This window comes from Mus musculus, chromosome 7, assembly GCF_000001635.26.
Source record: "Mus musculus strain C57BL/6J chromosome 7, GRCm38.p6 C57BL/6J".
Taxonomy (NCBI): domain Eukaryota; kingdom Metazoa; phylum Chordata; class Mammalia; order Rodentia; family Muridae; genus Mus; species Mus musculus.
The window spans coordinates 125952344-125979493 of record NC_000073.6 but is presented as its reverse complement, the minus strand read 5'-3'; the positions used below and the strand labels follow the sequence as shown (position 1 = coordinate 125979493).

Genomic DNA, 27150 nt, shown 5'->3' with positions numbered 1-27150 from the left:
CCCAGGGAGCAGGATGCCCTGCTGCTGTCAAGCTGCAATTCTTTTTTCCAGACAGGGTTTCTCTGTGTAGCCCTGGCTATCCCAGAACTTGCTCTGTAGACCAGGTTGTCCTCAAACTCACAGAGATCTGCTTGCCTCTGCCTCCTGAGTGCTGAGATTAGAGGCATGTGCCACCACTGCCCAGCTTGAGATCCAATCTTTATTTGTGGCCCCACAAAGCAACCTTTTGTACATGGATGGCTTTCTTTGTTTTCAAATATTTCTTTCTCGACAGAAATGGAAAGGTTACACAGGCCCGCTCGCATGCATGTACACACACACACACACACACACACACACACACACACACACACACACACAGCTGGAATCATCAGGTTGCCTGGCCCTGCTGACCTATTTCCCTTGACCTCACACTCCATTTCCTGGGGTGCCCATGGACATGGGCATGCATACATCCTCTAGGGGTGGTTGTGACAGATGCTCTACTCCTGAGTCCCCTCCCCACAATTGTCTCTCCTTCCCAGCTTGAACTTTTTTTTTTTTTTTTTTAGTCACTGATCAAGGTCTGTGTGGTCTGCTGTTTCCAGAACCTTCCTTAGTTATAATTCTCTTCCAAACCCCTTGGGAATGGAGGATCATCAGTGATTAAAGAGCCAACTGGTCACCTGTTCCTGGGTGGCACAGGCTTGTCAGCATCCCAGAGTGGTATTTGCATGCCAGGATGGGCATGGCCAGGAACAAGTGTCAAAATATTTAGCTGGTAGGAACAGGGCGGTGGGATGGGTACACTTATCTGGTTGCAAACTCATTCCTGTCCAGCATAGTTGTTGTTTGTGCTGCTGCAGCTGATGTTGCAGCAGTGGCCAGCTGAGGCAGCACCACTCTAACACCGGGCCCATTCGTGCCCAACTGCCTTAGAAATTCCTCTTGGCCTGGCGTGCAGCTCAGGGCACTTGCCTAGAACGCAGGAGGCCCTGGCTCCCATCCCCATCAACTCCCCACAAATCCTCCCCAAGGAATTCTGGGAGGCCCGACCCTCACTTAGTAGGTGAAGGAATGGAGACTCAGAGAGATGAATGTTTCCTCACTCTTGATCATGGGGCATAATGGTTCCAGAATATTCTGTCTGCTACCGCACCATGTGCACACTAATCCCCATAGCCAGGCCATTCATATTGTTTCGGGGCGTTCTGTGGGAATCAATAATGCAGTTGTGACAGCCTTTATATTATTAAGATGCCTCCAAGAATTCATTTTGGACGACTCTATGATATTTCATAGTGTCAGCCGAGACGTGTGTACGCGGCCGCTAATTGCATTGTTATTTATCATAGCAAAAATGGAATGTAATTAAGTGACACATAAAAATGCCCCGAGATGATAGTAAGGAAACGAGACACGGTACAAGCTGCATGCTCAGCATCTCTGGATCCGAGGGTCGGGTGGTGCATGCGTAGCCCCAGACGCCGAGGGAAAATAGCCTTTCATACGCCATCAGAATCCGTGGTGCCCTGAGAAGGAAGACTGTGTTTTCTTGTGCTTGTAGATTCTCTTTCCAGATTTTTTAAAAAAACCATGAATGTTGTATTAGTTAGCTTTCTATTGCTGTATAAACATCATGACCAAAAGCAGTTTGGAGAGGAAAGGGTTATTTGACTTACCCATCCCAATCACAGACCATCATCGAGAGAAGTCAGGGCATAACTCATGCAGGAGCCGAGGCAGGAAGCATTTGGAGTGCTGTTCACTGGCTTGCTCTTGTTCATTTACCTTATACTTCTCAGGCCCACTTGCCCAGAGGTGGAGCCTCCTGAAGTGGGCTGAGCTCTTCCACATCAATCGACAAACAAGAAGATGCCCCACAGGCATGCCCAAGGGCCAATCTGAAGGAGGCATACCTCAGCTGAGGCTCCTGCATCCTATGTGACTCTACTTAGTGTCAAGTTCACAGACACCAACTGTTGAAAGTGTACTGCTTTTAAACAACAACAACAACAAAAGATAAGTAGAAGCTGAGGCTGATGCAGGCCTGATAGTCCCTGTTCCATCTGCTCAGGAGGCTGAGGCAGGTGGATTGGCAGTCAAGACTAGTGGAGGCTACAGAGCAAGACCCCATCTCAATATAGTAAGTGGCAGAACGCTTGCTTGCTCCTCCACAAGGCTCTGGAGTTTATCTCTAGACATCAAAAAAGTGTAGAAGAATGTAATTAAGTTCAGCCTGCAAGTTTGGTTCGTTGCTCTTGTTCAGGGTTGGGAGACATTTCCCCCCTGGCATTGTTTGTTTTGCTTGGGTTCTGTCTGACAGTAAAGATGGGTACCACCAAGGTCTCTGCCAGGATCTTTTAGCCTGCAGCCAGTATGCAAAGCGAGTGCTTTGTGCCGATAAAACTTTATTTGCACAACAGGAGGCAACCAAGATCAGGCTGTGCGTCCGCACACCCACTGCCAGTTCCCGCAGAAGCCCACCTACATTGTTTGCCTTCGAGAAATGAACTTTATTAAATATTGGAATAGGTACAAAAGAATATTTATGAGACTCAAGCTTAAGTACCAGCAATAAAGATGAGTGAATCACCAATTTAGGCAGCAAGCCATCGATCGCTCTTAGCAGAGGCCCTGGTCCCCACCCTCCGGCCTCAGCCCCTTGCATCCGAGGAATGCTGACTTTTCTGTGTCTCATCTTCATTCTCATCTCAGTAAACACGTGGCATAGTTTCACTTCTGTCTGAACCCTGGATAGACTGGAACATGGCTCATGGGTGATTCCATGATGGATCTATATGATTTTCTTAGGATTTCTTCATACTGATGGCCCTGGCCGTGATCTGTTTGTTGCTTTTTATGGTTCAGTCTCCCATGCTAGCCCAACGATACAGTCTAGACATACCATCTACTCTTGATTGGTATTTGCTTGCTTTTTGGTGGTGGTCACCTGTTTGTTTATCTCCGGAGCACATGTTAACGGTGCTAGAGTTTCTTTATTTGCATGACTAAGGGACGGGCACATTAACAAGATGAGGCAAAGCCAGATTGATGTCAGAGTGGCCGTGCCTCTCATGGCACTCTTTGTCTACACCTGTTGCACTCAGACATAGGCAGCCTGCCCTTAGTGTCATCTCTGACTTTGTCACGGATCCCTTGAAAATGGGTGCTCCGAGGCATAAGAAACAAGCCTCAGTGCCAGTCTTAGCTGGCATGGCTTGCCCCAAGGCATGCTGGGAGCTTGAGTGGGTGCATGGGAGGTGAAACTGTGGTGGGAGTTTGACTCTCATAGGGCTTGTTGAGATTGACAGATCCCTAGCTTGGGGCCACACAGCAAGCAGGCCTCACAGAAAAGGTGACATTGAGCAAAAGATCAGAGGGGGGTGGAGGATAGAGATGCTGTGGGAAGACACTCTGCGCATCAGCAACAGCCATACCCAGGCCCTGAGTGAAGTACATCCCAGCAGCAAGGGGAGCAGGCTGGAGTGGGGAGAGAGAGAGGAGAGGGAGAGGGAGAGGGAGAGGGAGAGGGAGAGGGAGAGGGAGAGGGAGAGGGAGAGGGAGAGGGAGAGGGAGAGGGAGAGGGAGAGGGAGAGGGAGAGAGAGGGAGAGGGAGATAGAGAGAGGGAGAGGGAGATAGAGAGAGGGAGAGGGAGATAGAGAGAGGGAGAGGGAGATAGAGAGAGGGAGAGGGAGATAGAGAGAGGGAGAGGGAGATAGAGAGAGGGAGAGGGAGAGGGAGAGGGAGAGGGAGAGATTGGAGGAAGGTGGCTGGATTGAGCAGGGTTTGTTCATGTTGGCAGTAGGGGTGGGAGTGTGTGTCAGGCAGCCATGGGGGAGAAGTAGGTCATGGCCATACATTGTTCTTGCCTGAGAGACTCGGGACATGGACATGTAAGTCTGAGGAGACTGAGGCCACGCTCCCACTTGTGCAGCTGAGTATGTGTGAGCCTACCTTGCTCCGTTATCCTCATGAGAGGCTCCTGCGTGCGAGCGTGGCTCAGTCTGCAGCAGAGTGACAAAGCCAGACTCCACTGGCCACATCCCACAGCCTCAGAGCCCATCCCCCACTACTGCCCTTGAGAAGCTCTGGGACCAAGCAGAACTGTCAGGGTCTTGGTGCTCCCCACTGTATAAAAGAGAGAGTGACCACACTCACCAAGCAGAGGTTTTCGTGACACTACATCAGCTGCAGTTGACTAGGAATGAACACAGCGCAGGACGCTGGTGGAGTTCATAAACACCCCCACCCCTCAACCAACTAAGGCCCACACTGTTTCCAAAAGTTTAGAAGCATACCCATAATCATAGGCTGAGGCAGGAGAGATGTGAGTTCAAGGGCAGGCTGGGCTGCACCGTGAGAAAAGAATAGCAACAACAAAATTCTCACCATCGGATGCTGTAGGCTGGTAGTGACTATGCTTAGCTTAGCCTTTCTGAGCAGGGCAGTGGGCTGTCACAGCCCTTCCCTGAGGACCAGCAGTGGTGGCTTTCCAGAGCTGGGCAGAACATATCTCAGCGAGAAAATCCTCCAGCGCCACAGTGGGTCTACCCTCTCTGGGTGGTGGCTGGCCAGACACCACCGGTAATGGAGGAGGTGAGGAGCTGGCCTTGGAGGTCATCAGGAGGTGAATCCTTGCAGGCTAGGTATACAAGGCATGGTAGTACAGTGAAATTCCTCTTATGATACAGGCAGAGATGTAATTATTGCCTCCAAGTGAGGAAACCAGGAGTCAGAGTGTGAGTCCCGAATCTCTGAAGCTAAGTGGCTGCAGGGATATAGCCACACTTTGGAATAGCGCAATTTGACATGGAGACATCATGAGGGCCCGGTTCTCCATACCAACTCCTTGATCTCTGACGTCAGCCTCCAGAATCCTAAGAACACAAACTCTGTTCTCTGTAGCTGACACTCTCAGGTGTTCTGTTATAGCCACATGGGCTGTGGCACTGATAGCAGCGGGAACAAGAAAGTCACATTAGACAGATGAAGAGTGCCCAGAAAGCTGAAGGGAACCAGGACGCCTAGATGTATCAGCTATCTATAGACACAACCATGCCGTGTAACAAACATACCCCTCAAAGGTATGCGGCTGAGTCCATACTCCAAAAGCTCCTGCCAAAGCTGGCCTGAAGCTTCTGCTGGCAGGTGGCCTGCTCTTACCTTAGGGTTATAGACCAACTCTGAGGGGGACCTGGTCACTCAGCCACCAATGAGCTAGCCTGGGTACGTCCTGGATGGAGATAAAGCCATTAGTGACCAGCACTTTTACATCTACTTTATAAGGTGTTTCTGTCACATTAATGTCCTGACTGAGACAAGTCACAGGATTGAGACCAATGGTGGAGGGGGGGTCAGGCCTGACAAGATGATGGGGAACTTGGGAGCACGCTTGCTGTCTCGAGCACAGGAAGTATTGGATGGGGAAAGCAGATGTGCAGAGGTCATTGAGGACAGTGTATGCAGCAGGGAGGAGGGAGGAGCCAGTGGAAGGAGGAGACAAACCAGGCAGTACATGTGCTGTGTGCTCAGCCTGTAAGAACCAAGATAGGCTGAGGCGTTTGGTCAGCCACACAGATGCCCAGACACCTCTGGGACATAATTGGCCTTGGCTCCCACAGAAAGGTTAATTGCTCGGATTACAGTCTGGAGCTTCTGGATCCGACAGAGCAGCCCCTCCATTAAAGCCCCAAGCTGCCTGGCTTTATCTGCCTGGCTTTCTCTCTTTTCCATGGAGGCTTGGTCAGGGCTGTGCCTAGCAGTGTCACACAGAGGGGTGAAGATGCTGTCCAGGAGGCAGACTGACCAGTAAGCAAACGTTTCTGTGATAAACATCCTTACAGGGACAGCAAAGGCCGAAAGCTACTAGTGTTCTAGAGGACTTGCCAGCAACCTGCACAAGGGCTTATTTATGCACACAGGCCCCTTCAGGCATAGCTGGATCCAGGTGCTCTGATCCCTACGTGCTTGAGCTCAGCTCTTTCCTGTACTTGTTTCCTGAGGACAGATTGTATGAGGACAGAGGTTCCCCACTCCCCCAGCTTCCATTCCCCCTCCCCAGTTTAGCAACTACCAGGGGGAAGGAGAGCCAAATGTTTCCAAAAAGTCTCAAGTTGGGTCCTGACTGGCTCAGCTCCAGTCACATGCCCAGTCCTTAGCCAAACTCTGTAAACTCTGAGACCCAGTGCTGCCCTGGGTACAGCCCCACCCTGGAGCTGAAGGGCCCAGCTCCCAGAATACAAGGAAAAGCTAGTTCTGTGCCCAAAGGGAACACTGCTGGGCTGCCCAGAACATTGTGAGGAGAGGGTAGGATGTCAGGGCCTGCCTATGTCCCTGGAGTTATGAAGAAGGAAGGACCATTAGGAACACCTATTTCACAGATGGGAAAGCCAAAGCAAGAGAACGCTGTGAAGGGATGGTAAGAGGTGTCTCCGTGGGGGAGTGCCCAGTAGAGGGGACCTGCAGGGTGGCAGGGTGAGCTGGCATCCAGAATTGAAACGAGACCCACGTGGAGAAAAGTAACCAGCCACAGGATAAGACAAAAGAGCATTCCAGGAGAAGCAGCCAAGAGCAAGGGAGCCCAGTGTGGTAGGCAGCCTGGGTAGCCTGGCCCTTGTCTGCAGAGAACCTGGAGAACTGGAGAAATAAATGATTCTTGGAGGGAAAGGCACTTTCTCTTCTCCGCCTCCTGGAGTTCATCTTTGAAAATCTTTGCTTAATAGGCCTGCTTCGAGAGCTGCCTCATGGGATTTTAATCTAAATTTTATTACTACTGAGGTCGGATCTATTTTTTCATCTGATCTTAACTGGATTGGCTCTTTCTTTTGTGAACTGTCTGGAAACCTAACCTTTTGGGCCTCCTTAAAAAACTTCCCCCTTTTTTTTGAAACCTCAAACCTCAGACTCTGGGAAGCCGCTGTTCTCAAAGGCCGCCAGCCTGCTTATTCCCTGGGACTTTGATCTTTATAAACACCAAAGGAAAATGCCGTTTTTATTGGCAAAAGCTTTGTGGGTACCTCCAGATGAGAGAGCAAACTCTAAGCTGGGCAGTCTGGATATTTTTAAACTCCTCTGCCAAAGTGAGAAAGCCAGGATCCTGTGGACGAGGTGGGGGTGGGAGGGAGAGGGCAGGATGAAAGACACTGTGTCCTTCCAGAGTTGGCTCAAAGTGGCTGTCAGACTAGACAGGATCCCCCCAACCCCCGCCCCTTACGTGGCATGCACGTGCACACACACACACAGTGGTACTGTTTTCCTTCCAGGACAATGTCACCTGGGCCTGAATAATCCCAATCTAGCAGTGAGGCATGGTGGGCAGCCTGCCATGCAAGCCCTGGGGAGGCCCAGAAGGAGGAAGGTAGCAAGTTCAAGATCAACTTAGCTATCCAATGAAAGTCAGGTGTCAAACAGCCACCTTGACTGGCGTGGCCTAAGAGTGCATACACTGTGGAGATTTGGGGAGTTTATCAACCTTCTGCCTATGCCTTGGAGATCAGGTTGAGGGAGTGTCTTCCTCTTCGTGTGGCCCAGTTGAGTCTCTTGTCAAGCACTCTGCTGGTGGCTGTCCAAGTCTCTCACCCTGTCTCAGGGTGAGTGGGATAAAGAGGAACAGACCCTCTTATGATCAGTTTCTAAGTCCACGAGGTTTATAAAGTGCTGTCCCAGAGCCCATGCTGCACCCACGTAAGATGCTGACCTGCATGACATCAGCCACAGCTCCCGTGCGTGATGCTGACCAGGGTTAGATCCAGTGGGGACTGCTATTGGCAATTTTAAACAACAAGGTCAGGAAGACAGGCTGATGCCACTTAGGTATGAGAGGAAGTAGGCCTTACATTTGAACACACAAGCAACTAGGGGACACCGACAACATTTAGGTCACTGCAGATCCCAGGAAGAACATTTATGGTAGAGGGAACATCAAGTTCAAGTGGCCGTAAGGTAGAGTAGGCCTGTTGCCATGAAGGAATGGTATCTCTCTCATGATGAGAGGGAACAAGCAGGGGTGGAGGAGAAGAAAGAGTGGTCAAGGAGGGGAGACTTGTGGCTCTTCAGAGGCCAAGGTCCCCATTTCAGATGCTGGAGGCCCTACCATCATGAAGACTGGAAAACTGGAGTGGGTGGGGACAGACTGGTGCACTTATGTAGTTCCTCATCCTCTTAGAGACTTGGCCATGTGGTCTGAGGCCACACACACACTGAGAACTGCAGAGGCAATGCCTCTGTGGGTACTCCATCTTGCCCAGGACCACCTTGCTATATCTACCACCACCTGAAGACTGTCAGTGTCACTGGGGACCCCATGATGGAGGTGTCCACCCTTAGGAAGTGTTTGCTCTTTCTCCTCATGCTCCTGGCTCTGCTTGGAAGCCTGGAGACCTTATCTACCCAGCCTGACCCTGTGGCTTCCTCAGCCCCTTCTGCTCTCTCCTAGCCATTTTGCACAGCCTTCAACTCAACCATTGAGCTCCTTGCCTCCACGTCCTCATCTGGTTAATGTTCCTGGGCCTCCTCTCATCCTTGTGGTGGCATCCCCTCAGCTGCTTCCTTCTTGTCCTTACAGCCCTGCTGGCTCCATGGTCTGCCCCACGGTGGCCTTCAATCCTCTGTTCCCTGCATCCTGGGCACTTTCTCGTGTATTTTGTTGTTTCCAGGAAGTCCCCACTGAGGCTCTGTCACTAGCATCCCATCACAGAAGTGAAGTAACCTAAGCTCAGCAAGGTTTAGGTCACTTGCTTACATGCTTCTAGTACAGGAAATGGCATGTAAGCTCTCCCTTATCCCCTCCCTGTCCCTTCCCACTGGAAGCAGTCCCAGATCTGCCACCTGCTAGCTGGAGTCCTGGGCTCTGCCCTTCTTTGTACCTCCATTTCCTCTCATCAGGAACGCAGGGTGATGATGGAGATACATTGCAGGGTGATGATGGAGATACATGCCCACTGTCAGCTATGGTGCTTGGCACTCCTGGCTGATATAGATGGCATGATCTACTTAGACTGCCAGCAACAGGTAGACTATGACCCACTTGTTCAGTCTGGAGCTCCTGGCAAGCTGGAGCCAGGTTCCTTTCCTCTGTGCCGCTGAGGATTGAGGCCTGGATGAGGCTTGGGATGTTGTCCTGTTTTTCTTTCCTCACTGCCAAGACAAAATGTTTTCCCTAAGGGGAAAACTGTATTTTTGGCTCATGGTTTTAGAGCGCTTCCATCGTGGGAGGGAAGGCATGGTGGATGAGGTCATGGTAGTGGGAATATGGTGGAAGCTGCTCCCATCTGGCTGACCAGAAGTACCAGAGGCAGGCATTACCTTCAAAGGTCTCAAACTCCAGCGCATGCCAAGCTGACAGAAACCAACCAACCAACCAACCAACACCAACCAACCAACCAACCAACCAACTAACCAACCATCACAAACCAGGACAGGGGAGATTTCCCTTCCCCCACCCCAGTAACAGCCCCACAACCCTAGACCTGCAGCAGGTGGCATGAAATCAACTGGTACTGAGGTACAAGAAGCTTCCCACCATGCCCTGCTGGCCTCATCCCCCTCCCCCACTCCTTGAGTGCCTCTGACCTCCATCATTGACAGTTCCCCCCACCATCTCCCCTCCCACAGCTTTCTCCAGCTGCCACGCAGGATGTCCTGTCTGTGCACACTCAGTGAGCTGTCCCTCAGAGTGACCTGTCTGTCCACACTCATTCAGCTGTCACTCAGCCCTGGTCCCTGTTCGAAAGTAGCAATGTGGTCCTGGCCTGGCAGAGTCTCAAAAAGAATCTTGATTCTGTAAAAACACAAGCATAGCGTTGAAATAAAAATTTATGAATATCATAGGTAGCTGGAGAGAGACAGGAATGAGGGATTAAAAATTGAAAGAGACAGAAAGGGCACAGAAAGAGCAAAAGAAAGGGGACTAGGGGACATGGTGGGGGCACAAAGACACACAAGACCAAACCCTATCCTTAGGACGTCTTGAAACTTCTCTGACTGTCTCCACCCCATTTGGCTACAAGGTGCAGATGGAAAAGGAAGGCCGGGAGGCCGACATCTAGGCCAGGATGACCTGAGAGGGGGCTGCAGGCATGTCTGTGGGTTTAGAGCTCAACCTTGGCCTTGGAGTCTCTAGCTCTCCTCCCTTCCCCCCCCCCTCCAGTCCCAACATGTGAGGCAGTGGTGTGTTCCCAGTGTCAGCTTCTGTTTCCTGGGGAGAATGAGCAATTCCTGTTATCTGGTGCTGAAGGCCAAGGTCACTATGACATGTTTCAGATGCTCTGAGACTGTCCTCGGCTTCCAGAGGAGCCCTTTCTAAAGGGCACATCTGCCAGAGACGGTTTAGAATTGACAGGGACTATGGCCTCTGAGCTCTGAGGAAGGATAGCACTGTCAGAGACAAACCAGTTTGTTCAGTGATTGTTGCTGAGGGAGGAAGGGGCACTTGTTCCTGAAGACCGCCCATGTACTGAGGCTCAAAGAGATCAGGGAAGGTCAGTCGATTGAAGAGGTCTTGATTCATGTTCAGGTTCTGCTCCTATAGGAGACACCAAGAGGAAGGGTCAAGACATTTAATGCAAAAGTCTCCATGAGACTACTGCTGAGGCTGGAGTAGTCAGGACAGGTTTCTTGGAGGAGATGACTTTGAAGGAACCTGGTGGCTTAAAAGAACAGATTTATCTATCAGTGAGGTCCCTAATGTGAAGCCCAAGTGTCTGTCACAAGGGCTGGATTGCTTTCTGGAAACTTCATGGTACTAGAGATGGAATCCAGGGTTCTGCTCATGCTAGGCAAGTGTTCTCCAGCCCTTCGTGGCACTCTTGATGCCCCTGAGAGCCCGTTCTTCTGCCTCATTTCATTTTAAGAGATTGGGACCCTTGGCTTATGTCACTACATGCCCTGCTTCTAATGGAGCATCTTCACTCCCAACCCAGCCTCCCACCTTGCACAATGGTCCCCCATTGTGATGACACTTGTGGACCCTCTAACCAGGTTATCCCAACCTCAAGACCCTAATCACTTCTTCGAGGTCCACTGCTGCGCAAGGTGGCATGGGCACAGGGCTGGGAGGTAGGGCGTGAACATTTTTGATGAGAACAAGGCTGGAGACGAGCATCTCTGCTAGGGACTCACTTGGCTCAGGCAGTAAATGCTTCATTGATGCATTTGAACCTGTTGCTGCAGATCTCTCACTTGGCTCCTGATTATGCATCTCAGCCTTCTGGGGAGCTGACCTACTTCTGACCTGAGTCAGTAGTCTGGGTGGGAGTGGTCCTGAACATCCCAGAGCTCCCGGACAAGCTGAGGCCTTGGTGTGCTTTGAGCCATGTGGCATAGGAAAGGATGGTTCTAGAAAAGCTGGGTCCGCAGAAAACAGCCAGGTTCCATGTTCTCAAGAACCTGACTGTTGACGCCAGAATTCCACTCCAAGTGCCCCATTACATCCCACAGGGCAGCCTCTGAGGATGTCCACTGGGACCTTGAGTCAAAGCCTATAAGACATCCTGACTTGTTAAAGGGACTTAGATCATTGTGACTTTGAGCAGCTCACTCACCATCTCTGGGCCTCGGTAGAAAGACTACAGGATGCAGTGGGGCTGGCAGTTACTCATCTGATCACAGGACGTGCCTGACAGAAGCAACTTAGGAGAATGGTTTTAGAAGCCCTTAGTCACCATGGCGGGGATGGTATGGTGGGGATGGGGCAGCTTTCTGTGCTGCCAAGCAGGAGGCAGATAGCATGAACCAGAACCAGGGGTGTGTATGTCCTTCAAGGCCCACATCTAGTGACCCGCTTCAGCTAGACCCAAATAGCACCATCAGCTGGGGACCAAGTGCTTGTTCAACCATGGAAGCCTGTTGGAGACATTTCAGCCTCAGGCTATGAATTGTGGACAAGAAAACTCCTCATATACTTGGCTCTGATAAGGAATCGGAGCCAAAGGCCTTTCTCTCCAGTTAATTTTGAATATTGGCTCTCCCGCATGGTTGCTAAGACCCTAGCATTGAGAAAGCTGGTGATTCAGGGGCTAGGGATGTCTCCAGCATGTGGTCTCGGTACCGCCTGGGGCCTTGAAATACTACATCCATAGTCAGGAGTTGGGGGTGCCTATTAGCAAAAACAGAGTTTGGGAGGCTGAAGCAGGAGGTTCACAGATTCAGGGTAACCTGGACTACCTGGAGAGACTCTGTCTCGTGAATAATCAACCAAACAATAACCAAAACCAAAAAGAAAACAATTCTGTGCCCCTGTAGTATCAGGGACAGAAATGGTTTTAAACACTGTCATGTGGGCTGTAAACTCAGGGAGGAGCCATAAAAGGCTGAGGTGCCAGGCCGGGTCTGTGCCACCCTGTCAGTGTGTGCTCTGTTGGGCGGTAGCCCTAGCTTCACTTGGCCACGTGGCGGTTCAGGCTCATCATGCCACGCCCACCCAATTTGCAAATAAACTTCAGAAAACTGGAGTTTGATGAGGCCTTTCCTATTTTTAAATGTTGACAATGAATGCAGATATTTTTAAAAATATTGTGTGGGCCAAACAAGACATTTCTGCTGGTTGGATTCTGTCTGCTGGCAGCTTGTGTGAGAATTCCCTGACTTTCCCAAGGGGAAAACTGAGGCCCCCCGGCAGCAGATGGACCTCCAAGCCCTGCCTTCGGAGCTTCAAATAGAGGGATGCTAGCAACAGGGCTAGGTCTGTTGGTCCCTCTGCAGTTTCCCTTTCTGGCTATCCCAGTGGACCTGCCCTTGAGTTCCCATTCTGTAACAGAGAATGCTCAAGGAGTGCAGTGAGCCCCTAGCCTGCCTCTGCCTCTGCCTTCCTCTGAGACAGCACATCCCACCCTGCAGTGCACAGAGAGCCTCTCAAATGCAGGCAGGCTGGGGTCTGTGACTCCAGAGATTCTCCTCTTGCTTCTTCAAGGCCACTGGCCTTTTCTTGGCAGCCCACACCTTCTGGTCACTGATCCCCCTCCATGCTGACATTTCAAAAGAAGCAGCTGTCACTGAGCCATTCCCAGCCCCAGTAGACTGGCTCGCGTCATTTACATGATTTAACACGCTCCCTTCAGGGCGCGCGCTGCCGAACTCAGCCCACAGCCACCGTGCTGTGACTTATCGATCCAATGTATTAAACTGATGAATTCTTATTTATTTGTTTTGAGGAAAAAGAATTGTTTTTTTCCCCCTTGAAACACCTTGGTTTCCTGTGACTTTGCAACTGTTCCCCTCTGTTCCCTTGAAAGACTTTATCTGTCTAAGGGTGATAGGCTGTTATCCTAGACCTGGGTGATATCACAGGGGAGCATTGAGGATCATAGTAGGAAGAGCTAAGGCTTCACATAGCATGTGCAGACAGAGAGGGACTAGCACTTGACTCACCAATGAGCTACCTAATCCTTAGAGTGGGCCAGGAAATGGCTGCAGAGACCCCACTTACAGAAGAAACACTGGGACTCAGTAGTAGTATGTCACCTGCCCAGGCTCTCTGGTAAAGTCCACCATCCACACTTCTCTGTCTTAGTATTGATTATTATGACCTGATTTTCATGCATAATACAGGAGCTGTAGCTCTGCATGGTGATGGCTACTGGCCCAAATCCCAGCCCCCCCCACCCCCAACCAGGACACCCACCTACAAATGATCAGCAACAACTTGCTGAACCTGTGTAATGACAGTCACATGCACAGCACTGCTCCCAGGACACTATAACGGAACCGAAAATTCCCTGTCTTGACATCCCAGAACTCCGCTCTTCTGCGTGTGGTGGTGCTGACCCTAACAAATCCAGCACACTGACAGTCACATGGAGGCAGGGAATGTCCTGTTACGTATAGCAGGTCATACTGGATAAGGATAGTCACCGCAGGTGCCTACATATCTAGCATTCTATACTTTCTATATGTGGGTGGTGCACCTGAGGGTATTTTTGTATATCTACTATTGTATATTTTCTGTGTGAGTGTGGTATATATGAGAATGTTCACATATCTACCATTCTATGCTTTCTCCCTGTGTGTGGTGCGAATGTGGGAGATTTACATATACTTCCCATGTGTGTGGTCCTCTTGGGGATATAGGTGCAAGCACTCATGCGCACAAATGCAGGGCAGGAGGAGAATGCTGATTGTCTTCCTCTATGATGCCTCACCCTTTCTTTACTTTTTTTTAGGATGGGATCGTTCGGTACACCTTATTAATCAACTAATTAGACATATTTTAGATAGAGTCTTATGCATCTCAAACGAGCCTTGAACCACACAGAGAGCAGAAAATGACCTTGAACTCCTCATCCGCCTGCCTCCCTGAGCCTAAGTGCTGGGGTCAGAGGCCTGCGCTAACACCCCAGCTGTGGTGCTTCACCTTCACGGTTACTTAGTGTGGAATCTACATAGAAACATGTCTATCGTGAAAGTGAGCCTTTCTAGGGCATCGCCTTCCACCGAGAGGTCACGACTGACCAGCTGCATGGCTAGGGGCGTCGTAGGTGCATGTTGTGCCCACACAGCTCTTGGATGGTGTCCCTATTTGAGGTCTGACTATAACTTAATAATTATACTCATGGCTTTCACTCTCATGCGCACACGCACACAGGCATGCACACCAGCATCAAGCCCACAGCACCCACAGGTGCTTGCTTCTGCACTGTCTGTTATTCTGGCTCCGTGTCTACCCGGCCCACTTCTCAAATGAGGGCAGTGAGGGACGGAGGTGAGCCCACACTCAAGGTCACTGGAGGCTGAGGCTGGACTCCCCCAGGTGTCTCTGAGCCCAGTGAGGAGCCAGCCCTGGCGACTCTCAACTGGGAAGGGGCTGCAGGGAAGGGAAATCGGTCCTGCAAACCCATCAATTCCATCGATGTGGGTCAGAGTTGACCCCGCCAAGCTGTTTTTTAAAAAGGCAAAAAGTGCAGCTAACAGGATTAACTGTCAGCTGGGCCCCACCTGATGAGAAATCTTTCCATTTCTTCTGCCCCTGAAGGTCACCCATTCTCTGCTGCAAATCTAGCCATTAGTGGCAGCAGCAAGTTGGGAGACTCTCCTGTCTTTGATCACCCCTCCCCATAACCAAGGCCTGGCTGCTGCTCCTTTCTCCGCCCGTTCCTGGCGTTTCATATGTCTCCTGCCGCTTCATTATTCCCACCGTCTGCGCCATGTCCTCCAGACACCAACACTCGCCTTTCCAGCATGGGCTTATGTTTACCCAAGTCAACTCTCTTTTCCATATGTATGTTGAAAAGGAAGCTTGGAGCCTCCGAGCCTGAGCATGCATCCACATCCTGTACAGACCCATTACAGTCAGAAAAGGCTCTGCTGTCAGCTGGGCTGCCTTTCTTGTCTCTTTGTGTGTTAATTAGAGGATATTATTTGAAAAAGAAAAAAGACTTCACTATGACATTTACATATGTAAATAATGTATTTCCATCAAATCCATCCTTCTGGTACCCTCCACAGTATCCCTTCTATTTTAATTTGAATATAGATTTCGGTAATGAGAAGAAAAATGTTATTTGCCTTTCTCAGTCTGGCTTATTTCACTTAACACAGTGACTCCGGTTCTGCCTACTTCCCTAAAAATGATGTAATCTTATTCTTCCTTTATGACTGAATAATACTCCACTGCACTTCATTTTCCATATCTGCTCATCTGCTGCTGATGGGCAGATATATTTATCTACTGTGAATAGGGGAGCAATGGACACTCTTGTGCAGGTGCCTCTGTGACATGCTGAGTGGGACTCCTTTGAGCATACCCCAGGAGTGGCATAGTGGGTCACATAGTCAGTTATTTATTTATTTAGCAATGCCCTCCATGCTGATTTCCATGGTGACTATAGCAGTCTATAGAAAACAGTGTCCAGTCCCATTGTATCAGGTGAGGCCCAAGATTCTGCATGCCCATCACCAGTAACAGTGCTTCTATATGCTACTGGGACCACTGACTTGGATCTAGCTCTGATGGAAGACCAGGATTGACCACCACAAAAAGATGAACCAGGGAGGGTCCTTGATGGGTGGGGGATTCTCCAAACAGCACAGGAATCATTCTGGTGAGAGGGTCCCTGGGGGAAACATTGTTCAAATGGCATAGAGAAGTTACTTTTATGGAATTGAGGGCTCCAGTATCCCCAAAGGCTGACAGTAGTGGGAGGCTGGTACTACCTCAGCCAGGAGTGGAGGACACTTAGAGCCAAGAAGGCAGAACACAGCAAAAGCAGTCCTGGGCAGGATGACACAGGCAGAAAGACATGGGTGTCTCACTAGTCCTGAGGGCTGAGCCATGGGTCCAGGATGCTCAGGGTCTTGGCACAGAGCATCCCCTGGCAGAGGCATGGGAGGATGTCTGGGTGGGCACAGAGGGAGGGGGTAGGGTGAAGATAAATCTACAGAGAATCACCAGCATAGCAAGTAACTGCACAGAAGATGCTGAGCCTGAGTCTCAGCCTCCCTGTGACAGTTGATAGTAAGTAGGGGCTTTGGATGTGACTCAGCGGGCAGAGAACTCACCTAGCCTGAATCCAGGGATATAGTTTCCAGTACCACATCAAATTAGGCATGGTGGTATATCATATGGGTGGTGGAGGCAGGAGGATCAGGAGTTCAAGTCTATCCTGGGCTACATAGCACGTTGGAGGCCAGCCTAGGCTGCACAAGAAGCTGACTTCCTCATCCTCCTCACAGAACTGAGAAGTGATAGGAAGGTTTTAAGAACACATTATTAATGGAGGTAATAATAACTTTTAGAATATGAGGCTAAAACTGCTTCGTCCTTTGGTTCAACTCAATGTTTCAGTCTTTGAGAGGAAATAGACCTGTGTCACCAACATCTCAGCCGTAGATTCGGGGGACTCTTTATTGTCACTGTCTTGACTCACTAGCTCCCAGTAATGACACAGACAATTAGTATCTATTATAGCTTTAGCTTAGGCTATTTCCCAACAAGCTCGTACCACTTAATTAACCCTGTCTATACTAGTTTGCCATGCGGCCTGTTACCTCTATGTCCCAGTATATGTCACAGACCATTTGATTTCCTTCATGTCAGGCTGGCAAATATTATTCCCCAGCCCCAACCCCCACACCTGATTCTTTCCCAGAGAGCCTATCTCTGCCTGGAAGTCCCATCTTTTCTCTCCTGTCCTGCTATAGGCCATCAGCTCTTTATTAAACCAATCAGAAGGTGATGGAGACAAATGTTTATAAGATACTCAGGCAGGTGACAATCCAGTAAAAACAACAGTACCAAGGTCAAGGTCCTTGTACTCTATCCGGTGCCAGTACAGAAATCAACATCTGAATAATACAAAGACAACCTTTACACAGTGCACAAAAAAGATTATCCCAACAACTCTTATGTGCCCCTTGAGAGTGATGTTGTTTCCTTGGTGGTCAGGGCATCACTAGAAAGTCAGAAGAAGGTGCCAGTGTGGAGCACACCTGGATCTAGGGCCCGAGGTTGGGTTGCTGAGGATGGAGTATCTAGCACCCGTTCCCCAGAACTAGGCTGGGCTGATTGGCTAGAGTAGCTCCTTATCTTCTCACTGGGCTCAGGAGCACTTGCATGAGGGCTCCACCCATCTAACCCCAGAGCCAAGAATCATAACAACAGGATGGGCATGGTGGCACATGTAATCCCAGCACCGTGGAAGGGGGATCCAGTGCTAGGCTAGCCGGGGCTATACAGTCTTATCTCAAAAACAGAAGAAAGATAATAATCATAGAAATTGTAATTGTCATGCCAAGAGTAGCAACAACAGCCATGATAAAAGTGGGCACGAGGTATTCATTACAGAGCCAACGATAAGGGAGCCTGGTGTCCCACAAATCTCTAGTGCCCATAGAAGGCTTTGTGGCACATGGAGCCCTTTCTGTTCACCCATCTGAACATGCATTTTCCTCTGTACCCTCCAGCCAGGGTGGCCAGTGAGGAGTGAAATGAGACCCTGGTAGAGGCAGCTCTGAGATACGGCTTCCCAACACATACCCATCTGTCCTTCCTGCTTCCCCACATCTCACCCATGTCTCTTGGAGGCATTTCCTCAAGAAGGACTGCAGTGACTACTGTTCTGGGGAATAGTCACTTCCTGGATCCTCCTCCCACATACCCATTCCACAGAAGAGATCACTGAGGTTCTGAGTGGGCCTCTGCTAGCCAGTGAAACAGCCTTGATTTGATCCCAGGCCCCTAGAGTCCCCAGAGTTTCTGGGCAAGGACAATCCCTTCAGAAGCCCGCTCTGCCATTCTTGGAGGCAGGAATGGGAAGCAGCTAGTCGCATGCATAGTCAAGCACAAAGAGAATGAATGAATGAATGAATGAATGGATGGATGGATGAATGTTTTCTGGAAGAGAATGGGTGTATGCTTGCTGGCCGCTCAGCTCTTTCTCTACTCACACAACCTAAACCCAAAGAACGCTGCCATCCACTTAGGCCACTGTCTCACATCAATTGATATAACTAAGATAAACCCCTCAGGCACACCCGAGGTCCAACCCATTCTGAGCACAGAGACTCTCTTCCCAGGTGGCTCTAGATTGTGTCACGTTGACAGCATTCACTAGCCTCACCTTCCCAGCTTTGAGCCAGCCATCTCTCTTGTAGCCAGCTCTCCCAGCACTGAGTGGTCTTGGGTCCATCTCCAACCTGCCAGGCTTGGCTCAAACATCCTCTAGCAAATCAACGTGGCGTAGATGCAAATGCATGTTGGATGGATCTCCATTCCCACTGTTTACTCTCCACACCCTTCCATGGACCTACAAGTTCACCCTCCCCGTCAACGCCATCTTTAATCTTGATCTCTGTCAGAAGCCCCTGGGCTCCTCCCACAAGTCAGCATGTTCCTTCCACACAAAAGCATCAGCAGGTCGGTGACCAGGTCCCTCGCTGGGCTAACTTGAGTCTTACACAGTACCAAGAAACTGTTTCTCTTCAGTGCTGGCACCATGGCTCTGAGTATGACCCCCACTTTGAAGATGAATAAACTGAGGCACAGAGGTTCATTCCTGAGTCCTGAGTGGGAGTGGCAAGGAACTTGGACTGGCCAGATAGGAATTGTGTGCTCAAGACATGGTGCCAGGATAGGGGTCTGCAAGGAAACCAGGTAGACCAGAGGAAAGCAGGTGCTGTGCAGGTGGCAAGCATAAAGGAAGAAGAGAGGGTGACATTGTAGACATGTGTGGGGCAAAAATGGGGTCCTGCGTCTGCTCGGGGCTAGGGCCACTGGGTGAGGTGGACGCTGGGTGGGGTTTGACTGTACGAAACCCCATAGAACCACCGAGCAGGCGTTGGACTGTGAGAAGCCATGGGATCCCTCTCCGGGGTTGAGGAAAGAGAACACTCTGAGGTCCTCGCGGAACTGCTGGAGTCGGGGCTCCTGACTCTCAGGCACCACAGAGGAGCCAGTTCTGGGATCCCTGGGCTGCACAGAGGCCAGGGACGACAGGTTCTCGCTCTTGGACATTCCAGACGCCACTGTATGTCGCAGAAGAGCTGGGAACAGGTGGGGACCCTCAGGCGGACTCTGATCCGGGGGCGGGGGGCTGGGAGGCGGGGGGGGGGGGAAGAGTAGGAGGAGAGCTGTGGCAGGTTTCAGCAGGGAGGAGAGAGTCTGGCTAGTTCAGGTGGCTAGTTTGGCTGGCAGCTTGGTTTGGCTGCTGGCGGCAGTGGCTGATAACGCAGAGCGCCTCCTGGAGGGAGGTTAGATGCGCAGTTCTTCAGGGGAAGACCTGCTCCATTGCTGCAGCACGGAGGATCGCGATGAGACGAGGCAGTCCATGGTTTTAAGACGTTTATTGTAGAAAGGGAGAGAGTAGAGAAGCAGAGGCTAGCCAGGGCCATGTGGATTGGGGGGGGGGGGGAGGCAGAGAGAAGGGGAGCAAGGGAGCAAGAGTCAGAGCAAGAGAATAAGAGGTAAGATAGCAAGAGAACGAGGAGGGGCAAACAGCTCCTTTTATAGTTGCTTGGGCCATCCTGGCTGTTGCCAGGTAACTGTGGGGGTGGAGTCCAGACTAGATATTAGGAGCTTGGAGCATTGCCTACATGACCGATGGCTACACACTTCTGGGGGGAGGGAGAGTTGTGGGAGGCTGTAGCTGCAACAGGAGCCAGGGGCCCAGGAGGCATGGCCGAACACCTTCCGTCCTTTAGGGTCACCAGGTTTCCAGGCCTGTGCTCAAATGGGGACCAGGCTATCTGTGCACAGCTCACTGCTCCACAGACAGGAAAGCTAGCAATGTTAGCAGCCCAAGGTGGGCTGATATGGGGAAGAAACTGTGGCAACCCAGAAGACACACCAAACCACTAGAAGGGCTGGAGGGGCAGCGTCCTTCGGGAAGGGCCGGAACTGGTGATTTTTCTCACTGGAACCCTGTGACCTCCCGTCCTGGACTATCTCAGTGACATCATGCTCAGAGTCCTAGAGGAAGGCAGTAACAGGTCAGTGCTAGGTCAGTGACCAATCATCTGTGTCCAGGAGAGCAAGCTCACAGCCAAGCATGGCAGCACCTGGGAGAACCCAAGTCAAAGTCATGGACCCAGCAGTAGTGCTTTCCAGAAACAAGCAGGGCAGGGTACAGGGGAGAATGTAGGGCCAGCAAAGGTGTAGGCAAGGCTTGTGGTCAGGTAACGGGGTTTAGGGACCTTTGTGGCTCAGGTAACAGAGGGTCTCTCTACAATGGACTTAGCAATAGAAAACTTGCCCATGTAGAGTCTAGAGCAGGGTGCCCCTCAGGGCTGGGATGAAGGGACCCCATAAAGACTCCTCATTTGGATCCACTTTATACCCGCAGTGCCAACCTCATCCCACGCTGGTCCTTCAGGGCGCCATAGCATGGGAGCACATAGAGCTGCATTTGGGTTTGCAGTGACCTGCTGTTCTCAGTGGGTGGTGCTGGCCTGGTGAGGTGGACAGCCTCTCACCTGCTCTTACCTGTCTCTCCAGGGGTGCTGTGGCTGTCGGTGGTCTCTGAGGTGCTCTACATCCTTCTGCTGGTGGTCGGCTTCAGTCTCATGTGTCTTGAGCTCGTCCACTCCAGCAGCGTCATAGACGGGCTGAAGCTCAATGCCTTTGCTGCGGTCTTCACGGTGCTCTCAGGTAAGGAGCGTGGGAAGTAGCATGGTGGGGGGACACAACTGCTTATCTCCTTTTGCTCAGCACCAGGGGATGCTGTGTCCCCCAGGGCCTGGGCACAGCCCTGTGAGGATGGGAGAGCACAGGCTATTGCATCTCCTCTGAGCCCTGACCTACTGTTTATAAATATCCACAGTATGGGTGCCACAAAGGACAAGCATACACAGCAAGGGCCAGCCTTGTGATGCTTAGCATGATGTGGGGTGCAGTGGGTTGTGTGTTTGACTTGGGCATGAGACAAGGGGGTGATAGGAAGGGGTGCATGGACAGGGCTACAGAGGAGAGGACCCCTTCTGGCTGACATTGATGTTTAGTGGTAGAGCACATTCATAGCATGCCTGAAGACCTAAGTTCCATCCCTAGCAATGAGGGCTAGGAAAGGAAGACAGGTACAAGGAGGGAGGGAGAGAAGGAAAGGAGGAAGGAAGAAAGGAAAAGACTTCTCTCTCTTGAGCTTCCTCCTATGGGGGTGCTAAGGAAGAAACCCACCTCCCATAGGATTCAGAGAAATTGAAAAAGAACACACCAAAAACGGATACTGGCCCCAAGGGCCAGGTGTCTAGAATGACATCTCCAGACCCATGTCCCAGAGGGCTGAGCAGGGAGTGCCCTGGAAGAATATCAAGGTATTGTCACTGTCCCCAAAGCTGGCTGGGGACACACATCCCTTAAAAAGCCACATGCAAATTGAATTTCTATAAACCCTACAATCCCATTCTTCATGCGCTGGAAGAGCTGCCGTGGAATGAAACGGGAGCAAGGAGCTCCTGACAAGGGGCATAATCACCTCTAATTGAGGTATATATAGAAACCAGAGGGATTTCTTAAAGAACAGAGAGCTGAATTCAACGAGTTACAGCCTGCTCCCCAGATGCACTGCGAGGACCTGGGTAATTCAATTTCGCAATAGCAGTGCAGCATCGGGCTTCATCCAGTTCCCTGCTGCTCTACACTGAGACCCCTCCTGCCCTTTGCCTCCATCTTTTATCCATTTACTCAGTCAACATCCACTGAAGGTCTTCTGGGCTCCAGCTACTGGCTTGAGTTTAGGGAAAAGTGAAGGAAAAGAACTCCCTCTTGTGAAGTTTGCCATAGAAGGATTCGAGGTTACCATGATGCGGCCTGGGTATTTCTCTGTCCCAGGCAGGAGGGGCATCCTCACCTTCCCAGGGACTGTGTGGCTGAACTGAGGCGTGGAAGAGCTGTATGCAGTAGGACTTGGGAAGCAGGCTGTGTTCCCTTGGCACATAACTCAGGGAGGGACTGACACAGGCAAAGGGGTTGGGAGGAGTGTAATCCTGGGACTTCAGGTATTCAGATGGCAAGAAGACAGAGATGGATGTGTGTGTGGGGGGGCGTGTTAAGAGATGAGGCAGGAGAGATGAGGACCTTGCTGATGTCTAAAGCCCCCCAAGTTCATCCTGCAGGCAACATGGAGGCAATGAGCAGTTCAGAGCAAAGGGATGAGGGAACTACAGGAGCCACTCTGCACTTGGGGGTGGGTCTGGGTTCAGGGTGGAGCCCTGATGCAACCAAGTGGAACTAGGGAGCTGGGTACATTTCAGCTAGGCGGACATTCCAGCTATTGTGGAAACGGAGATAGGAAGCTCACAAGTACCAAGACTAGATTCAAGACCAGTTTGGGTAACTTAGACTCGGTTTTAAAATAAAAGATTAAAAGGAGAGCTGGGGATATGGCTCCACAGTAATGCTTGCCTAGCACAGTACCATCTCTAGTACTTGGGTGCGGCGGGAGGTGGGGGTGAGGATGGGGGTGGGGGTGGGTTCAGGAACAGAGGCACAGAGAGACAGGGAGCCTGGGAATAGAGGTAGGGAGGCTGCTGCAGTAATCAAGGTGAGGAATAGTGGGTACAAGAGATTAAAATGGGGACCCCCTCCATGCAGAAGGTGAAACCCCTAGCAACTTGAGATGGAAAAGGAGCAGCCATTAGGAAATGGCAGAGAGGTGAGGCCAGGCATGAGTCTGAAGAGTTCAGAGTCTGTGAACCGGTTTGGAAAACAATTTATCCCTTATTTCTACAGCCTGTAAATTGTCACTTGTCATTTCCTTTCACTGTGATGATGGGGCAGGCGCCAGGATGCTGTGACCTGCAGCGCCTATCCTTTCTTTCCGCATCCCTCGGCAGCTGCTTGCAGGTGTTCTGATGCGCAGCCTTGGGAGCGGGGCGTTTATCAGGCATCCACCGAATCTTGTTTAACATGCTCACAAAACAGCGTGCATGTTCCCACATGAGGAATCTGCGTGCTTTGCCAAGTTATTTCCTGCAATTGGTTCCCTCTGTCACCATATGCATTTATTTTATGCAGCTGAAAATATTGTTCTGAGAAGGGGGGTGGTCCATGGCTCCAAATGGCCAAGGAGTTTCTGACCCAGTTGTATAGATCCTTTCCTAGCTGGCCTTTGCCTTTAGATAGGCTGAGCAGTGGGACGACTAAGAAAGGGTGATCAGGAATGGGGCAGTGAGCTGGATGTAAAGTGAATAAGTAAATTAATAATAAATAAAATTTAAAAAGGATGACAGGAGGAATCAAAAAGAAGGAGTCAGTGATGTAGGGGGTTGGGTGTACCTACGGTGCTTGCAGCAGCCCCCTTTCTTCCACCTTCCCTTCCCGCTGCCCCTCCAGGCACTCCTCTCACAGCCCCAAAGCATCTGCCCACCCCTCTACCTTCTTCAGTCCAAACAAGTACATGTCAGTTGTCAGCTAAAGCAGCTAGAACGGTTAATATCATCAACTGGACACGATCTAGAATCGCCTAGGAGACAAGCCCCTGAGCGTGGCTGTGAGGGAGGATTAGATTGGGCTAGTGAACCCATCTTCACTGTGGGCTGGGCTTGCAGGCAGCATAGGAAGGAGAAAGGCTGCCAAGCATCACATCTCCCCCTCTGCCTCCTGATGCTGATGCTGTCTAGCGCTCAGCAGCCATGATGGATCATACCCTCGAACTGTGAGCCAAGAAACCAAGCCCTTCCTTAAGTTACTCTGGTAAGGAATCACACTGATGAGGAAAGGCAGCTAGCACAGCAGGCATGCCATCCCCTTGAGCTTCTGACGGGGTTGCTGAGGTACTCTGTCTTCTTCCGCGGGCTCATCACAGCCTTTGCCCATCAGAAAAAATAAAAGACCTTCTGCCTCCCAGCAGGAAGGCCTACTGCTAGAGCTGCTGGAGTGAACGGCTGTCTCCATAACTCCAGACATCTGAACAGCCCAGGCTCAGGGAGGTTAATTGGCTTGCTCTTGGTGGCACACTGGAATTAAGCCACTTCGAACTGGCTTCAAAGGGTCTGCACTGCTTTCATAGAATCTTCCTGTGGGTGTGACTAGGTAGGAGGACAAAGACATTTTTTTTTCCAATTAATCTGCAGAAAATATAAACTCAGGAGTCAGTAGCAGCCAGGTGAAATAGTGAAGACAGAATCAGCAGGTGGCCGAGAGCGAGGGTTTACTATTCTTTCTTAGAGGCAGAGGCAAACTTCAAGGCTATTTACAAAGGAAGATTGGTGTCTCACCTACTGATGGAAAGATTAAGGAAGCTGGCTGGGGTAGACCCTTGAGTATAGCATGCTCTGGGCCTTGGAGGGGTGGAGTGATGTTGGTGGGTTCCCCCTGGGTAGGTGAGGGAATTACTGCAGTCCAGGAAGAGAGGTAGTCTAGGCTTGACAAAGGCCAGTGCTGACTCCTGGGGTGCATTGGGCCCTGCCATCTGCTGCACCAGATGAGTCCAAGGTCAAAATGTTTCTCTGGTAGAAGAGAAAGCAGAGCCAGGCAGCCCTTATGCAAACCAGTTATTAGGGTTAATTAGCAATTATGAAAATTAGCCCACTGATTGTCATTGGTCGCGATGGCAGCATTATGGGAGAGACAGACTCCTGTGGCCCAGTTTGACTCAGACCCCTCCGAGTTTTCCTGCTAAGCAGTCCTGACCTTGAGCTCTGTCTTTGGCCTGCTTCATCTGGTTTTAATGAGAATCTGGCTGGGTTGGTTGAATAAATTCTTGCACCCTTAGCCAGGCATGGTACCACACTCTGTGAACACAACATTCAGGAGGCTGAGGCAAGATAGCTATGAGCTAGAGGCTAGCTTGCTGTCTCAAAATAAGAAAGGATCCAACTGCATAGCAACAGGCTGGAGAAAGGTAAAAAAATTCCAAGTCCAAAGTTTCTGTAATACATACCAAGGTGATGCCTAGAATCATACGAAGGTGCTCTGTGTTCATTGTTGAGCTGGCCTCTTACGATGTCTTTAGCCACTGTGTCTGTACACCTCTGTTAGCAGTGGTGCTGTGGGTGGGGGAGGGGCTGCAGTGGGGCAAGCCTGCTGTGAGTTCCTTCTGTTTACTCCTCAGTGATTGGTGGTAAGGACTGGACTAATGTGTCCACTGTGCAGATGGGAAGCTGGCTCGTGCAAAGTCCTGGTGAGAGCTATTGAAGTGGAACCTGGTGCTATCGGGCTGAGCCACCCAGAGCGAGGCGTAGTGCCTGAGACCCAAGCTGCCATTGCCATCATTATTCCTGGCTGACCTTGAATATCTGAGAGGTGGATGAGGGATACAGATATCAGCCTTCTCTGGTTGGGGCCTGGCCCAGGAACTCACGTGGGATCCTCAGTATAGGGAGTCAAGCTAGACATCTATTCGATGTCTCCCCAACAGCAGTGATTGTTACAAGTGTTGATCCAGAGGACTAGAATAATAACGTTGTCCCACTGGGCCCATGAGTTCGCTGGCTGTCAAGGAGTCTGAGGTGTACTTGCACTTGTAGGGATGCACAAAGTGCTCTGAGTTCAGCTGCTTAAACCAGAAGAGAAAATTAATATAATAAATAATTAAATGAGTGTGGTTAGAGGGAGAAGTAATATTCTAATGTTATTGTATAGAACCATAGTTATGGTTGACAATAATTAATTAATTGTCAATGTGTTACATAGCAAGACCCTGCCAGAAGAAAAAGGGGAGGTGGAAAAAAAGGAAGGGGAAGGAGGGAGAGGAGGGAGAGGAGGAGGAGGAGGGAGAGGAGGAGATTCTCAATGGTTCCAAAACAGGGAACAGCTAATTGTTCGAGGTAATGTGTATTGGTTATTATTTTTCTTGTTGCTGTTACAAAACACCCATTAAAAAGTCACTTGAAGGAAAGAAGGAAGGAAGGAAGGAAGGAAGGAAGGAAGGAAGGAAGAAGGGAGGGGGGAGGGAAGGAAGAAAGGAGGGAGGGAAGGCGGGGGAAGGGAAGGAAGGGAGGGAGGAAGGAAGCATGGAGGGGGAGGAGGGGAGGAAGAAAGGGTTTATTTTGACTCACAGATCAAAGGTGCAGTCCATCATAGTGGGGAAGACCCAGAGGCAGGAGCATAAGGCAACGGGTCGCCCTGTCCTCAATCAAAAACCAAAAGATGAATTCTCATTCCATTTCCCCTTTTCACCGCAGCTCGTGGAGTGGTAGCGCCCATGCTCACATGTGGGGTGGGAGGTGTCTCCCTGTTCTGCTGAGCCTTTCTGGGAACACCCTCCCTGACATACCCGGAGGTTTGTTTCCATGGTGAAACAAACTAAAGCTTATCAGGGTGATAAGGATTCACCATCACAGATGGATATGTCAACTCTTCTAATCATTTCATGCCACACGCATGTGATGAAATGTCACACCACCTCAAAATATGTATAACTACAGTGTATCACTTAAAATAAAAATACCAGACTGAGGTCACAGCTCATTGGTTGAAGACTCTCCTAGCTCATCCCTAGCCTGGCATTCACAGTGTCACAGAAGTGCACGAATTACTTTAATTAAAAATTTTAAATTATACGTTTTCAAAAAAAAAAAAAGACAAAGTTGTAAGAATGATTCCAGATTGTGTTATATTTATTTTTATACAATTAAAAGTCAACCAAAGAGCTAGGCATAGTGTTAAGCATCTATAATCCCAGAACTTGGGCGGCAGGGCAAGAATATGGAAAGTTCTAGGCTATCCTGAGCTATATAGAAAGACCCTGTCTTAAAATAAAGCAATAAAAAAAAATTCAGTTCCGCATCCATGAAGGGAC

At 50.3% G+C, this 27150-nt stretch overlaps 1 protein-coding gene and 1 long non-coding RNA gene across 6 annotated transcripts in view; one reads left to right on the top strand and one right to left on the bottom strand.

The window, feature by feature from the left end:
• Positions 1–27150, top strand: part of Gsg1l (GSG1-like) — a 204346-nt gene that overhangs the window by 103264 nt on the left and 73932 nt on the right. For all 4 annotated transcript variants that reach the window (XM_030242625.1, XM_030242626.1, NM_001358885.1 and 1 more), the window contains one exon: positions 20907–21059. In XM_030242625.1, coding sequence (XP_030098485.1) covers positions 20975–21059 — 85 coding nt within the window. In that variant the 5' untranslated portion in view covers positions 20907–20974. The remainder of the gene's footprint in view (positions 1–20906; positions 21060–27150) is intronic.
• Positions 19742–26586, bottom strand: Gm51456. 2 transcript variants are annotated; one of them, XR_003946669.1, is made up of 3 exons: positions 26408–26586; positions 20895–21159; positions 19742–20381 (listed from the first exon to the last, which is right to left on the bottom strand). It is a non-coding gene; the product is annotated as a predicted gene, 51456 (long non-coding RNA). The 2 variants fall into 2 exon arrangements; XR_003946668.1 differs by lacking the exon at positions 26408–26586 and adding an exon at positions 25291–25917.